General features: G+C 43.9%; 1 protein-coding gene and 1 long non-coding RNA gene across 3 annotated transcripts; one reads left to right on the top strand and one right to left on the bottom strand.

Annotated features, from left to right (window-relative positions):
- The first annotated feature begins 8,616 nt into the window (after window positions 1-8,616).
- Window positions 8,617-12,555, top strand: LOC123430680 (vesicle-associated protein 1-3-like). Of its 2 annotated transcripts, XM_045114529.1 has the most exons (8): window positions 8,630-9,065; window positions 9,174-9,244; window positions 9,354-9,435; window positions 9,511-9,626; window positions 9,726-9,893; window positions 9,983-10,033; window positions 10,451-10,531; window positions 12,319-12,555. In XM_045114529.1, exons 1-8 carry the CDS (start codon window positions 9,017-9,019, stop codon window positions 12,430-12,432), a joined length of 732 nt encoding a protein of 243 aa, XP_044970464.1. In that variant the 5' UTR covers window positions 8,630-9,016; the 3' UTR covers window positions 12,433-12,555. The 2 variants fall into 2 exon arrangements, with proteins under 2 accessions (XP_044970463.1, XP_044970464.1); XM_045114528.1 differs by lacking the exon at window positions 12,319-12,555 and having other exon boundaries at window positions 8,617-9,065; window positions 10,451-11,400.
- On the bottom strand, window positions 12,459-13,288 carry LOC123427550. Its single transcript, XR_006622407.1, has 2 exons — window positions 13,018-13,288; window positions 12,459-12,908 (listed from the first exon to the last, which is right to left on the bottom strand). It is a non-coding gene; the product is annotated as an uncharacterized LOC123427550 (long non-coding RNA).
- Window positions 13,289-16,996: the final 3,708 nt, after the last annotated feature.

Below are 16,996 nucleotides of genomic sequence, written 5' to 3'. Positions count from 1 at the left end.
ATTTTCTATTTCTTGAGAGAAGGCACTAGTGAAATCTACGCCCCCCCCCCCCGGTCTATTTTCCTATCATATACTTTCAGATCTATATTGCTACTTGATTTTTCCTTTATTTGCAAATTTTATCTTAAGATCTATATTATGAAAAAGACAAAAATACCTTGCTGCACTTTTTCTATTACTTGTTTTCTTTCACGTTTTATCGAGATGTATTTATCCAATCTACCACAAATCTATCTATCTTTTTACACCAGAGGGATAGACAACCCCTCTTATACGGCAGGTTGCAAGTATTTGTTATTTGTGTGCAGGTACCGTTTACATAGTGTTGCATGGTTCTCCTACTGGTTTGATAACCTTGATCTCATCACTAAGGGAAATACCTACCGTAGATGTGCTGCATCATCCCTTCCTCTTTGGGGAAATACTGACATAGTTCAAGAGACATCAGGGAGCTCTTTATGGAGCAGGTATGCAAGGAATGGCTCTGTCCATGGTGCGATGTCTGCCATGACTTTGTGTGCAGAAGATGTTTCCTGAATAGCCAGGCCGCTCATTGAACCTTGTCCTTCTTCATCTTCGGGTGAGGAATTCTCCCTGGCATCGCTTGATTCCGGCGTTCTTTTGTCATCTTGCTACATTACATATGACTTCAAGGGCTGTTTGAGGAAGGCATTGTCCGGGACTTTGTCCCGCTTTGCACCCATTCGGGCGAGTATATGTGTGACCTGGTTGCTATCTCGGGGTATGTGCTGAAATTCCAGCCCCTCGAAAGTGGCCGAGATTTTTAAGACGACATTCCGGTATCATGTCATCTTTGGGCCCTTAACATCAAATCCACCGTTGACTTGTGAGATCGCGAGGTTGGAATCATATCGGACCTGTAGGCATTTGACATCCATGGAGGGCATCGTATTCAGTCGCGTTGTTGGAATTCGTGTACATAATTTGTAACACATATCGAATATTGTCTCTTGTGAGTGTCGTGAGTACGACACCAACACCTAGGCTAGCAAGCATTTTTGAACCATCGAAGTATGGTCCAATGTGAATAGGTGTTGTACTCTCGAGGGAGTTTGGGTTCCGTCCATTTGGCCACAAAGTCGGACAACCCCAAGATTTAATAGCTCGAGGCATTCGATAGGCGACTTCAAAGGTAGGACCTCTATGGCCCATTTGGCTATACGCCGCATTGCATCCCTGTTGTTAATTATGTCACTTAATGGGACATCTGATGGCACGATCATCGAGAACTCTTGAAAGTAGTGTTAGAGTTTTCATGATGGCATGAATATGGTGTTTGCTCTCTTTTGGTAGTGAGGGTAACATGTTCTGCAAGGGGTCAAGACTTCAGAGACGTAATAAACAGGCTTCTGACCCGGAAACTTGTGACCCTCCATGTCTCGTTCAACCACTAGCACTATGCTAACCACGTGGTTTGGGGCTGAGATGTATGATATCATCGGCTCACATACACCCGGCGCCGTCATGACAATATTAGTAGCGAGGAGAGTTTTGATATCTTCCAGGGCCGTCACGGCCTCCTTGGTCCATGTGAATGTCTTTGTTTTCTTTAGCAAGCTCTATAGGCAAGGCTTTCTCCCCGAGTGTTGATATGAAGCGGCTTAATGCCGCCACGCATCCCGGTTGTTTTTGTCTGTGTTTGAGCTCTATTGGTACCTCCAAACTGTCCAAGGGTAGTACTATAAAGACGAGGAGTTTGATGGCTGGGACTCCGAAGATGCATTTCTTAGGATTGGCTTGATTTGATATTCCTGTAGGCTAGCGAATGTACCACGAAGGTTGTTTACCAACTTTCCAACATGTTTAGTTTTGATGACCACATCATCAACGTAGGCCTTGATGGTCTTCCCCGCGTGTTTCTCCACGCATGATTGAATCATGTCTTGGTATGTGGCGCCGATGTTCTTTAGTCCGAAGGGCATTGTGTTAAAACAAAACGACCATAAGGTGTGATGAATGTTGTTGTTGCCTGGTCATACTCTTTCATCTTTATTTGATGATATCCTAAATAGGCCTCCAGGAAGCAAAAATACTCATGCCCTATTGTAACGTCCATGATTTGGTTGATACGTGGTAATGGGAAGGGGTTCTTGGGGCAGGCTTTACTGAGGTCTTTAAAATCGATGCACAAGCGTCATGACCTATCCTTCTTTGGTACCATGACCAAGTTGGCAAGCCAGTAGGGGTGCTTTATATCTTGGATGAGCCTGACCTCCAATAGTTTAGCCACTTCCTCACCCATTGCTTGATGCTTGAGTTTGGAGTAATGTCGAAATGTTTGTTTGACAGGTTTGTACCTTTTAATATGTTTAGACTCTGTTCTGCGAGCCTGTGGGTTATCCCCGGCATATCAAAAGGGTGCCAAGCAAATATATCCAAGTTTTCACTAAGGAAATTTCGTAGAACCTCGCCAATCTCGGGATCGAGGTTCGCCCCAATGGACGCCATTTTAGCTGGGTCCATGGGGTGTACTTGGAACTTGACTATTTCGTCAGCCGGCTTTAATGAGGTAAACTTCGGTCGTTTTTCGAGGATGACATCATCTCGATCGACTTTGGCACATAGTGTGGTCAGTTCCTCTTCCACGAGGGATCTGGACAAGGATTCGTGGGCAAGCGACACTGTTTTATTCTCGGCTCTTATTGCTCCGTTGGAGTCGCTTGAGATAGTAATGATCCTGTTTGGGCCCGACATTTTGAGCTTCATGCAGCCGTAATGCAGTGCTGCTTGAGATTTGGAGAAGGCGCCCTGCCCGAGGAGGGCATGATATCCACTCTTAAAAGGGGCGATGTGGAATGTAACCTCTTCGGCGCGGTAATTGTCCAGTGTTCCGAAGATTACATCCAGGGTTATTTTTCTGTTGCAGCGTGCCTCTCAACCATGTATTGTACCTTTAAAGGTGGTGCCACTTTGTTCTATGCGTGATTTATTGATGTGCATTTTGTCCACAGTGTATGCATATATCATATTTAGGTTGCTGCCTCCGTCCATCAACACCTTGTGAAGTCGATAGCTACCCACAACTGAGTTCAGGACTAGCGCGGCGGGGCATGTGTTCGGTGTCGACCTTGGTTGGTCTTCTTGATCAAAGGTGATCGATGTGTCTATCCATGTGCCCTGGGTTGGCACCTGTTGGATAGAATTGATTTCCCGCAGGGCTCGTTTGCGCTGGTTGTTGGACGCGAAGGTCGTCTGATAAATCATTATTACTTTGTCTTCATCTGAGGATTGTTCTATGTGGCTGTGGGCGCCTACGAGAAGGGCGGGCCCTCCCTTAGCCACCTGCCTCACAACCCAAGAGTCACGAAGGCCGTGAGTCTGGCAGGAAATAAGTAGAATAGCATGTATTGGGCATGGTTTATCCAGGAGGCTGTCGAGTGTTGTTCCGGGGTGGATGGGGGTTTTCTTCTTATTCCGAGGCCTTTCGGCCATGGTGTTCCATTTGTGTGGCTCGCGCCAAGGTGCGAGTACATCACGTCTTGGATTGTGTTAAGAGATAGAATATGTACTTTCCCTGGTCAGCCAAGCATCTTCGATGGTGCAGAATCTGGACACTAGATTGGATAACTTCGGGAGTGTTTGAACACAGCGGCGAGCGAGGGCGTTCGAAACGCCTTTATCCTTGCATCCGTGTTGGAAGGCTATTATTATATCCGAGTCCTGGTAGCTTGGTATCTTGTGTTTGACACACAAGAACCTAGCCCAGAACTTTGTGGTTGACTCATCAAGAAGTTCTTGCACATAGGCTAGATCCGAAACGTCTAGTGGGCCCGAGTTATCGGGGCGATACTCGATGTGGGAGGTGGGTGGGCGGGTGAGTTTCGATCTCTAAGGACTGCGGGTCCGAAGCCCTAGTATCCTCATCCCCTGTCATATCTGTAACCATCAAATTGGCCGAACTGGTTTGAAGAACAGTGTCGTCGACTGCCTCTAGTCGACCGTTGTTTGAGTCGCTTTCCAGAAAAATACCTCAGCTCTTCATCCTTGAAAGAAAGTTTAGCTAAGGCCACAGAGGAGTCATGGGTCGCCTCGATCCCGCAAAGGAGAGAAGGTGTTTTCAAGACAGAAATTTTGGGCATGGGAATCATGCCTGTGAGTTTGGAGTCGTTAACCAATGATCCCATCGATCCTTCTATCGATCTCGCAGCGAAACTCTGAATGAATGCACAAGTGTCTGTGTGAAAACAGGGAGACCTCGGGGTAGGGGGTCTCGTGTTGTGGATCTCGGACGGATGGTAACAATAACAAGGGGATGATGTTTACCTAGGTCCGGGCCCTCTTGATGGAGGTAAAACCCTACTTCCTACTCTTAATTATATTAATGGAGAAGTATCAAGTACAAAGTTGATCTACCTTGAGAGCGTCATATGTGATCTAACTCTAGGGCTAGGTGAAGGATATTGTGTTGATGTCCCCTCTACGGGCAAAACTATATGGCTTATATACATGCCAGGTAGGGTATCTAGGGTTACAAGGTCGGTATCTTGGTGTAGGGGCGGTAGGAGAAGTCTTGGAGTATATGTCAAGCCTCCGGTAAATGCAGTCTCAATGACGCCACATCGTACAGATTCCAGAATCCATCTTGAGAAGGAGGACGACCCATCGGCCCAATCCGAGGGGTCTGGGCTGACTTGGTTAGGTACCCCCATTCGAGGACACCATCACCATACGACCATTCATTCGTGCGGTGATTGTCGTATCGAACACCATCATTTACTCTCGCTCCTTTGCCGCACCTCCCATTTGATCTCCTCTATCTCCACTTTACTCCTTTTCATGTATTGGCTTGATTGCATCCATAAATGGCCATTTTCTTATGGAAACAAAATAAAGACCAAATATTGGAACCCTTTGTATTCATTAGTCATTAGTAGTTGTAACGGAGCGAATATCTCAGTTTTAATGAAATATTTCGGTTTAAACTCACATTAGAGGAGTGTAAAAATAATGCTCATCAATACCAAGGAGAATCAAGGGTGGTAAATGGCCAAACATTACATTTTTGGTGATCCCATTGGCGTGGAGGTTGAAACACTACACTCAATCTCCACCGATGATTTTATTAACTGGAACATCAGAACCGGTCACAGGCTCCGAATCATCAAACATAGAAAGGCACGTAAAAATATTTTCTAAAAATAAAATAAAATAAGTTGTAGATGTTTCATCGAAGAAGGGATATACGTGTCCAAAAGGGACAAGGGAGGAGCCTTGTGGGACTTAGACGCCGGTCCTAGGGCCTACCCTACCAAGGTAGATATAGGGGGAGTCTAGGAAGATGGGGCCTCTCCTCTGGCCCATCTTTGGCAGGTAGACTCCTTCCCCATGAAAAACCTCTTTTATATTTTTCGATGTTTTTTATCTTCGCATGGCAAGTTGTCGCTCTATTTTTCTTTAGGGAGTTTTTTGTTAGGTTAATATAGAACTTTTTGTAGGAGACATGTCTTCTTCTAGGTCGGACCAATAAGATGTGATACGTCGCTATGTTTCCGAAAGTTCTGAGAAGATGAAGCTCAAGGAGGAAGAGGAATCTCGAAGGAATCAACTTATCTCTACATTGGTTTCTAGCATAAGGGCGACTCCGGGATCAAAGAAGATCTTGAAGCAAACAATGCAGATGTCCAGAGGGGGCAAGGCCCCTAGATACCACCTTAGGCCCCTAGATACCACCTTACTCCAAAATCTTCCATGAGGTATAATTGGAATCCTCATAATAACCTAATCCATGTCTATGTCAAGCAGAACACCCATAAAGCCCACATACCTGGAGAGTGGACACATCACCTTACTAATGGATGGGGTGTGGGAGCTTGATTACCTTTGATCCTTCGGATGTTGATAGTGCTCACCTCATTCCCCAACGTGACCATAGGTATCGAGCCATAGAAAGTTCTGCTATTAGATAAAGATTCAAGCAAGCTATCATTCTCATATGAAGGTTCAGTTCTCTACACCGAACAAATAGTAGTCATGATTAAGAGAGAGATCAAATAGATGGAAATAGGCATGCTCATGAGGACTTTCCATATAACCTTATACTTGCACTTAGGATCTTATCTTAATTTCCAACGTGATTCTGGTAGACACCACCATGGTGTGTTCTAAATGATTAGATGTGAGGGATGTGTTCAAATAACATCACGACCGATCATCAACCTGCATCGCGTCTCTATTATCCAACCAAGGACCTTATCACCGCGAGGGGTTACCTAGATTAGTAATGATTTCTCCCGACCAATGCATTAGACGGTTAGTGAGAGCACCTCATGATCCCCAAGGTGTTGTTTTCGGCTATCGTACTAATTGTTATTGTCACTCGCTTGTAGCCTTCCATGTCTCGCTGCACTTTACCTCCTCATGGATCAATCTAAGGGACCCCGGGTACCTAAAGTGTCTTAGAATGAGAACAAGACGTGATACAAATATGTTGCATCTAAGACACATATAAATAACGTCAGCCTAAACAAAGCCATATCAACGATCTTGTGCACAAGTACATAGAGGCGCAATGTATGCCTCAAGTCATTGCATAATGGAATGACCTACACATCACAATCAGATCATAGATGGAAAACATTTTAGATGGCGTTAATGGATGATGAATGATTCTTTCAATTTTCTTAATTTACTTTATTTTATGTATTTTATTTTTCTCCTTTACTTTTTTTACTCGTTTCCATTTATATTTTGATTTTGATTTCCCTGGTTCTTTGGTTCAAGCAGAATATAAACATTCCGTGACATATAAACCAACATTTTTAAAGAAAGTGATCATTTTTGACAAACTAAAGTTTCCTACTTCCCCTTTTATTATTTTATTCTTTATCTCTTTATTTTTATTTACTATTTTAGTTTTACATTTCTTTTTCCGATAAATATGTTTTTTATAAAAAACATTCTTAGAAAACATGAAGATTCAAAAAATATGTTGAACTTTTTAATACACATTGGAATTCTTTTAAATAGACAATGACTATTTGTAGAATAAAGATGAACATATTTGAAAATATTTGAACACTTTTAAAATTACACGATCATTATTTTAAATGTGTGAACATTTTTTTAAATTAAACGAATATTATTGTAAATATTGGAACTCCTTTATTAATAAAATAAAATTGCTAGAAAATATTTTCGGACTAATTAAATTACATGACTATTTGTACGCACATGCAAACATTTTATTTTTTTCATACACAAACAAATTTGACTTTAATTGTGTAAATAGATTTTATTAAAATTAAATAAAATACAAGAAGTGGAAGAAAAGAGAAGTAAAAAGGAAAGGAGAAAAAATAGCAATTGTGACAAATTCTAACTCAAGCAAACTAGCGTTTAGACGCTTATGGCCAGACCCACACCAACTGTAGACGTGGGTGATAAAATCTTCCCCCTAGCAAAGGGCATCATATACCCTATGAGCGTCAAATAGGAATTGCCCGTAATACATTTTGGCAGCGGAGAGCTGCCTTCTGGTGCAAAGTTTCTCAGCATTACTGCCAAAGTCTTCAGCAATACTTGGAAACTTAACATGTGCCTGGGCATGGAATATGAAGCTTTCAGGCACATGTTAAGTGTTCCAATACAACACAAAAGGCAGGGCTGCAACTTTATTTGCAGAACCTAATGACGAATATTTTCAACGATGGCCCACCATACATAAACTGGGTGATGAAGCGTTGTGGATTGGGCCTTAAAAGTAATATAATTATATTACATCCAGATTGGTGGACACTGGACAGTGACTGTGCAAAGCCTGAAAGGTAAAGAGGAAAGTAGAAGACGTGCGGTGAATGTTATGGCTGTGTTATTTAAAAAAAATGATGGGTGTACATATGGATACAGATGCCTCATGATAAAAAGTAATTTAAGGCATCCATATTGATTTTTTCTCTTCAATGCAAGCTATCATCAGAATGCCTCATAAAAAAAACTCTAATGCACATACATCTCTACTTTCCGCTCTAACTTTTTCAGCTGTTTACACCGAATCACATATTTTCTCTTCAAACATCCGCCTCGTGCAAAGGATCCCGCCTCCTTATCCGAACTTACTTTTTTAACATTCGATCCTACATGACATACGAGACATCACCTTGAGGGTACGCATTGTGCGTGCCCTAATGCGCAAGTGTGAAACTCCATCGCAGTCAACCTAGCACAGTACCCTCGTTCAGTTTTGGGTAAACCCAGTCGCGGTCTGACCATGCTTCTGAAAATATTCGAGTTCGTGAAGCTGATATCTCACCGATAATTGATTTCGCAACCACTGCTACCTGGCCCTGACCCACCCCCCTGGCGGCCTTCAATCAAAGATGATAATCCACCCACTCCATCTTGCAATGCAATGCGATGCAGCAGACAACCCAATCCATTAGCCAGTTACCCAGGTCCAACCAGTAGACCAGATATCTTCACTTTCGAGTGTCGTTTTACCCAGGCACAACAGGCAAAATTCAGTTGTACGGTGACGCATCACATCGATCCCACAATCATCCAATCAAACAAAGAAAAATAGGTCAGGTCCCAAAGGCCAAAGTCGAGCTAGAAAGGGGGGGAAATCCGGAGGAGGCACGCACAGTCAGAGCAGAGCCTAGGCTAACGTGGACGCCGCATCCTACCCAATGCGATGGCGAGATCACATCCCCCCGGCCGGCGCCGGCGGCTGTGCATTCTGCGCTGCAGCCCAATCCAAAGCCACCACCCAGGAGGGCAGGACCCAACACCCCAAGAGCGGCTAAAGTCGAGAGGCCAAAACCACCACTATTCTTGAGGATATCTTATTCCTCTCCGCTTCCTCCCCGCGGCTCCAGATCATCATCATCATTGCGATTTATTCCCGCACTTTGCTTCCGGAGGCAGGAACCACCGCCGGCCCAACCACCTCTCGCGCCGTCCAGTTCACTGCGCTGGTTTGGTTCTTGAGAAGCAGGAGCAACGATCGAATCTTCTCGCTGTTGCTGGCCCTCGCGGACAGAGTTCTCCGATCGGAGCCATGAGCGGCACTCTGCTTCGGGTCTGCCCCTCCGAGCTCAAGATCCCCTGTAAGTCCCCTCAAGAACCATTCCTACCTACCCAATTCAGCGGCGCTTCTTGGTGCTATCTTGGGCTGATTTTTCTTGTTGCTTCTTCTCTGCGGCCTGATCGAGAAGACGAGGTCAAGAGGCAGCGATCGTGCTGCATGCAGCTCATCAACAAGACGGACATGTACGTGGCGTTCAAGGTGAGTAACTGAATGCCCTCGTCTTTGTCCGCACGCTCTGCTGCCACTCTGTCTGCGGTGCCATTGGGTGGAATGGTGACGGACTGCGGCTGTGCCGATCAATCCGCAGGTGAAGACGACGAACCCGAGGAAGTACTCGGTGCGCCACACCTGCGGCATACTGCAGCCCCGGAGCTCCTGCAGCGTCACAGGTGCGGCTTTGCTTAACTGACCGACTGACGCCCACTGTGTCAGTCATCGTCGCTGAAGCGCTGGGATCGGTTTAGTTACGATGCAGGCTCCCAGAGACATGCAGATGGATCACCATTGCAAGGACAAATTCCTCGTGCAGAGCGCCGTGGCGCGGGACGGGGCGACCATGAGAGATCTCGTCCCTGAACTGGTAGGTTCATTGTCGCTGTGGTTCTTCTGCTGACTGATGGACGCCTGTTTATCCGGAACGTTTTCTGCAGCCTGATGCGGGATGCGACGGTTTGTGCAGTTCACTAGGGCGCCGGGTAGGTTGATCGAGGAGTTCAAGCTGCGGGTGGTTTACATCGCTGCCAATCCCCCCTCGCCGGTGCCGGAGGAGGCAGAGGAGGAGGACGCGTCCCCTCGGTCGGAGGCGATGATGGGCTATGAGGCCAAAGTATCATCAGCGTTTGATGCTGTGAGTGATAACATCACTGTTCTTTTGTGCTGCATCAAAAACAGTATCATGCATTTTTCTTCTCACCATGTGTTTCATTTGCTTCTCAGGCATCTAGATGCATAGATAATTGTGGAGCCAAACCTTCATGCACTACCAAGGTACTAATTCACTCCGCAGTCAAAACACACTGCACACGGACAAATATATCTGAACTCGTGGCCAAAAATAAACAGCTGACTGATATTTTCGACATAAGGATGTTTTTGGTGTCTTTATCAGGTCACTTAGTGATTAAGTATTTCAAATAAAATATGCAATGAGTTTCTTCTTCAAGTTTGTTTATCAAGGCAGATCAGGACCCTTCTTTCCTACAGTGTCAGTTCCAGAATTGAAGTTTCATACCCTAAATAATATATGAAGTTTTACATTTTTCTGGAGTGTCTCGTTTGTAGATGAATATATTTAATTTATCAAATACTATTTATGGAGTTACTGCTCAGAATCATTTTTTGGATAACTAAAAATTTAATCTATTGTATCATTTTGACCTATTTTTATTGCATGTTTTTGTTTAGGGTGCCTCTGTAGTATCGACGCTTCTTGGAGAACAATTATACACAAGAGAAGACAATCAGAAAAAGTTTCAGCAAGATATGGTAAGACCCCATTCAAATGACGTGATCGTTTATGCAACTTTCTTATCTATGTTACTGCTTAGATGGTGTTCAACTATGGTACTTCAAATACATACTAATCTTTTCTTTTTTATGAGGGGCAAATAGGTACTAATCTTAGTCTAAAATCCAACAACATTTATTTAAATCACATTAATCCTCCTTAAATCCAAAGTAGCATGAATGCAAAACCAATGGGGTATCATGCTGGCTCCAAAATGACAAATTATGATAATCACACTTAACGTTAGACTGGATATGATTTGCTACTAAAAATATACATTAACTCGGTAGTTATGATACAAAGTTATGTGATGCCTCGATGCAAGTAAAATATGTATCCTGATATAAACAGAATTTTTTACTTTTGATCTCTCAACTATCAGCCATATTTTGTTTTGGCCCATGAAACCTAATACCAGATAAATTTGACAATTAGCTTATAATACTCCCTCCGTCACGGTTTAGAAGACACGCTTGGAAAATCTCTGGGACCAAGATAGTCATCGATTGGTTGTGAGATGTAGCAGGAGTAGATGCTAATGCGCCTAATCAACAGAGAAAATACCAGTACTAATGCGTGAGCAGCAAATTAGGAGGACGCAACAACTGATCTCACTTGAAGTAGTATGGCTAATGTGTGGACATGGTACGGCAACCATGTCAAGCAATTGGAATCTTTTTAATGAGTCTTGAATAAATAAATAATTGGAAAGATGTAACCTAAAAACAAACTTTAGCAAGTTATTCTATTAATAAATTAACTAAAACATCTACGAATTTAACAAAAAAGGTAGAAATCCATTGATGCTCAAAGAAACCGGTGAATTCATGAAAAACATGTTTATTTGACATATTCAGTTATTCTCGAAATTTTAGTATTCTTTGCCACCTTATTCAGTTATTCTCGAAATTTTAGTATTTCCAATAATACTTTCGAATTTTTCTTATTTTCCTATTTTACAAAATATAAGTGCTTTTTGGAATCTGCAAACTTTTTTTTTTGCATATTTTAGACATAATTTAGTTTTCTAATATAACGTTTTTTCCCTTTTTCACATGTTTTCTACTCTCTTCATCCGGGTCTGCAAGTCGGGCATGTGTTTTTAGGTCTTGAAGTTGATTAGCAAAACATGTGTAATATAACATGTTTCGCTTGTCAAATTGAAGACCTAAAAACCCATGGCGGGCTTAAACCCGGATAGAGGTAGTTACGATTTATATATTCTTGAGCTGATTGGCCACCGTTCTGTACGAAATCATCTCCACGCCGTTGGTCATACAACTCTGTCTGAGTTCAGGGACCACATATGTTAGGTACTGAAAGTTAAGTGCCAAACCTGACCAATACTGTAGTTGAGAGATAAGGAACTCGACCAATAGTTTTCTTAGGGACTAAAATAAACTCGAAAATAAAGATGAATCACTGACTTCACTTTTTCCAGTAGTGACAATCCAGTAAGACTTTGAGAACTACTTTTTTCCAGTAGTGACAATCCAGTGGGATTTTCAGAACTACACCTTTGATGGACAAGGTTTGGACAGGCATTTGGTGATAGATAAGGATCAAGAAAGGCTAACTAATATTGTAATGAGGTTTTCTATGAAGGAAATTAACATGTGGGATCACAAAATTGTGGCGCAGCATTGTCCATTGAAATATCTAATGTTGGTCTCACTGTTGTTTTGATTTCTAAATGATTGCTTATGTAGATATGTATTTTATTAACTGTCAGATATCTGATCATTTCATCTTGGCCTTATTTCAGGAACTGCTTAGGGAAGCAGGATCACCTCAACAGGGCTTCTCCGTAATGTTTGTGCTGTTAGTCTTCATGTCATCTGTCTTCATCGGACACTTGATGAAGCACATAAAGGTTTAGTGTTGTAAGTAGTGCAACACAGGCGGTAGAACTAGAAGCGGATCCAATTGTTGTCGATTTTACATAGGAGGAACATGCATCACGTCCATGTATATATGGTTCATCAGTTGCAAAGTTGTGTCATGTCGATTCGATTCTGAAGGAGTTTCAGAATTACTTTTCTATGTGACACGCAATGTCAAGATCCATTGTCGACCTTATCTATCACATATTACAGGCAATTCAACACGTCTGGAAGGTACTGAAGATAAAAGAAGAGAACCATACACCACGCATCACCTGAAGCACAGAATTCTGATGTTATTATTTTTCCATCAGGTTTGCACGGACAGTTAGACATTACGGGGATCCAGTATGCCAGGTCGGGGGGTAGCGTTGCTCGTTCGCTTGCGGCGCCGGCGGCGCGAACTGACGGGGCTGCGCCCTCTTGATTTCCCCAAGACCACCGAGTAGATGGCGATCAGGCGTTTCCTCACCTGATGCAAACAGCAGAGTCGATTTCTGATGTCGGCCAAGAAAGTGTAGGGGCTTTACTTTCTTTATTACTTGCTATGCCTATTAGGATCTGATGGAGAGAGGAAGTACCTGCAGCGATGTGGGCGCGGTGCTCGTGGACGATCCTTGCGGACTCCAGAGGCGAAGCGATGAGCGATGATAGCAGAAGGAAACAGATGAAGATGTTGGCCATGGCCATGGGGAGAGGCTTCGTCAGGGATGATAGATTTGGTTCTTGCAGCTTCTATTGTGCCTTAAAGTTCAGTGGGAAGAATATAAAGTTCAGTGGGAAGAATATGACGGTAACTTGCATCTACTCCCTTTGTATTATTAGCCTACTAAAACTACAAACATTTCGTTACACAGGAAGTAGTAAGTAAATGCGTACGGCAATGCACGTTTGAAATTTAGTAGAACATTAATTGTACGTTGATGGGTACTCCCTCCGTACCTAAATATAAGTCTTTTAATTTTTTTTACTAAAGACTATGTATGGAACAAAATAAATGAATCTGCACTCTAATATATGTCTATATACATCCGTATATAGTTCGTAGTGAAATCTCTTAAAAGACTTATATTTAGAAACGGAGGGAATACCTAATATTTAGTAGAATATTAATTGCTTATATTAGATAAGATATCAACTACATATTAATTATATGGTTAAGACTTATTATTGATATTTGGTGTGATATTAATTTCACGCTAAATTATATGAGCGTTCGCCTTCGAAGCAGTCTAAATCGTAGGATTGACATGATTTGATGGGCAAGATTAGTTGGATCCGCCTCTTTGGGTATTGGTATATAGATGTGGCAAGTATTATTGTTGTCCGGGCCTTGTTAACTCTCCTTCCTCCCGCAGCAGCCACCGAGGGCCCGAGAGGTTAACCCTAGCCGTCGGCGGAGCTCCCCTCCACCTCTCCTCCCCTCCGTCGTCGGTGCTAGTGGGCGCGACCGGGAGAAGCCCGGCCAGCGGCAGGGACTTCTTCTTCCCCTTCGTGGGTGGCGTGATGTTAGAACATTGTGGCCCGTGTTCGGTTTTGGTAATTAAAAACAATCCATATGGATTAATGGTTTCCTTGAGTTATATTTGAAGGATTCGTTCATAGGCATTTTCAAGTCCATTTGTTGGTTTCAAGGAGTTTATTAGATGATCAAGGTGGTATTCAAGGATTTATACAAAGTCTGGTCATGTATGTGTCCATGGGCTTGCATCAAGAGGAAGATCTCATACAATCCATGAAGGATGACATAAAGGGGTGATGGTCATCAAGTTTACGATGTGCAAGTTCAATTGGAGCATCACAAAGAGATCATGCTTGATACTTGCCATCCATTGTAATGAAAATGGATTTGTGAAGATGTGTCGAAGAGTGGCTCGTCCATAGTAGAGTATGGGGAGCAATCAACTAGTCTTCATCGAGCCATTGCAATCAAGAAAGGTGGCCCAACTTGAGGAAGTCAAGATCGTCATCATCTAGCTCAAGTGATCTATGTGCAAGGTATAGGTTTTCCTTTGATAGGTTTTCTATTTTACTAGTTTCATGGTGGTAGTTGGGAGATCAGGTTATAGGATCGATTGTCATACTATCAAGGGGGTCTCTCAAGTGAGTAGCTTGATCGTATCGCTCGTTGAGGGCTCAAACAATTTGCATCCTTGCATCATATTTCTTGGTTCTTGTTTGGTGTTTCTCCTTGTGAGTTTTAGAGCTTATGGTCATCTTCATTGAAAGCTCGAGTTCATCGCAAACGGAGTTCATATGCATCTTTTATGATGTTTTCGATGTTGGATTTTTTGTCGGTGCTTCTCTCTGATGGAGGTTTCACTCCTCTATATCAAAGGCATACTCTACCAGCCTCTTATTATTATAACATGTCGCTGTTTGGATAGTATTTGTCGTCATCTATGCAACATGCTTGAATTTGCTCAATCTGAAGCTCATTTGCAGAAGTTATGGCAGTTCTGGTGTTCCTGTATTCATCTGTTTCCTTTTGTTCTCGTTCTCAAGGTACCAAGCGGTTGTATCGCGCTGGCTAGCATTACTATATCTATCTGCAGTAGTACCGCTCTTGGCAAGTAGTAGTACCGCCCTAGGCAGTACTACCACTTCCAAGTGTCGCGTGCGGTACCACTGCCTCTCGGGTTTCGACTCCCGTGTCGGACTCCGCGGTAGTGGAGACGGTAGTGTGACGCGGTATTACCTGATGCAAGCGGTAGTACCGCCCGTCACTATCGCTCAACTACCGCCTAACCTTGTGTTCTCGAAACTTCCTCAGCGGACATACGGGCGGATGTAGGGCAGGGCACTACCTCTTATAAGCGGTAGTACTACTCTTGCGATCGATAGTACCACTTCGGCGGTACTGACTCTGCTCCTTCCTCTGCCTTGAATCTATGGGCCCTGTACTGCAACCCTAGCGGTAGTACCGCTATGGAGAGTGGCAGTACTGCTCTAGCGGTACTACCGGCTTGTGGTCTTGTGCCATTGCACTGTGCAGCAGGCACAACGCCCAAGTGGTAGTACCGCTCCGATGAGCGGTAGTATCACTTGTGCGAGGGCTGAGGGGGTAACGGTTGAATTTTCCCCTTCTATAAAAAGGGGGGTCTTCTTCCCCAATGGACCTTATCCTTTGAGCTCGTGTCCACCCCCCATTGTTGACCTTCTTCGATCTTGCTAACTCTCAGTCCCTCCAATGATTCTTGCTCCTTCTTGAGGTAAAAGAGGGAGAAGATCTAGATCCACATTTTCATCAATCACTTCATCCTCTATGTGAGGGGAACCCCTTGAATCTAGATCTTGGAGTTTTTTCTGAGCTCCTTGTTCTTCCTCTCATATTCCTCCATATCTTTTGTTGTTGTGATGGGATTTGGGAGTGAGAGGATTGACAACTTCGTGTGTTCTTTCCATTGCATCACTTGCATCGATTTAAGCTCTCCACGATGATATGTGGAATTTATTACTCTTGGGTGTTTGAGCACCCCAGAGTTTGTGCCTTTTGGGTGTTTTGGTGCCCTAGACGATTGGTGATGCCTCGAAGCTCAATCATTGTGGTATAAAGCTCTGGACAAGCGTCGGGGTCTTCAATTAGGTTGTGGAGATTGCCCCGGGCAATTTGTACGGGTTCCGATGACCGCCCCAAGGGTTGCCAAAGTGTACAGGTTCGATGACCGCCCCAAGGGTTGCCATTTGTACGGGTTAGCTGACCGCCCTCAAGGATCCCTTAGTGGAATCACAATATCTTGCATTGTGCGAGGACGTGAGGAGACAACGGTGGGCCTAGTGGCTTCTTCGGGAGCATTATACCTCTACATCGCTCAAAACAGAGATTAGCATCCGCAAGGGTGTGAATTTCACGATACATCGTCGTCTCCGCGTGCCTTGGTTATCTCTTACCCGAGCCCTTTACTTATGCACTTTACTTTGTGATAACCATATTGTTTCATGTTACATATCTTGTTATCACTTAGTTATTTATCTTGCTTAGCATAGGTTATTGCTGCACATAGGTGAGCGTGTTATTTCAGGATATGTGCTTGACTAATTAAACACTAGTTTTATTTTGTATTTTATCAAGCATAAATTGTAATTATTTTAAAGCACATATTCACCCCCTCTAGGCGATATCCACGTCCTTTCACATGACACGGGGCGGGTCACCTGGGCCTGGGTGCCGTGCTAGGCACAGGGAACAACGACATAGCGACGCGCGAGGGCTGGACAACATCGACTGAGCATGTAATGTGCGATGGGTGGTGCGACAGAGGTGCTCGTGGGAGCAGAGCAGACGGCATGGGCGGACCTGCCATGGCTGTGGCTGGTGGGGGTGGCGGCATGACAGTGGTGGTATCCATCTCCCACTTATGTGATGGCGGCTCGAAATGGAAAGAGGGCGCGAATGGGTGCTTGGTGAGACCGGTCAGATCCACCCGAATTTGGCACTGGTCGCATGTGACCGACTCGGGGTGATGGTTGCGGCATCGTTTGTGTGCGGCCCATGCTTGTGGTGACACTGGTCGGGTAGGTCATGCGTGGGTGAGTTGCGACGACATGGTGGTGGCCCAT

This window comes from Hordeum vulgare, chromosome 2H (assembly GCF_904849725.1).
Source record: "Hordeum vulgare subsp. vulgare chromosome 2H, MorexV3_pseudomolecules_assembly, whole genome shotgun sequence".
Taxonomy (NCBI): domain Eukaryota; kingdom Viridiplantae; phylum Streptophyta; class Magnoliopsida; order Poales; family Poaceae; genus Hordeum; species Hordeum vulgare.
This window is presented reverse-complemented; position numbering and strand designations above follow the sequence as displayed.

Bases quoted from the DNA above. Each gene is read 5' to 3' on its own strand.
- LOC123430680 (XM_045114528.1), top strand. From the start codon at position 9,017: ATGAGCGGCACTCTGCTTCGGGTCTGCCCCTCCGAGCTCAAGATCCCC. The intron at 9,245-9,353 runs GTGAGTAACTGA...ATCAATCCGCAG, and splicing joins ACATGTACGTGGCGTTCAAG to GTGAAGACGACGAACCCGAG. The intron at 9,627-9,725 runs GTAGGTTCATTG...CGGTTTGTGCAG, and splicing joins GAGATCTCGTCCCTGAACTG to TTCACTAGGGCGCCGGGTAG.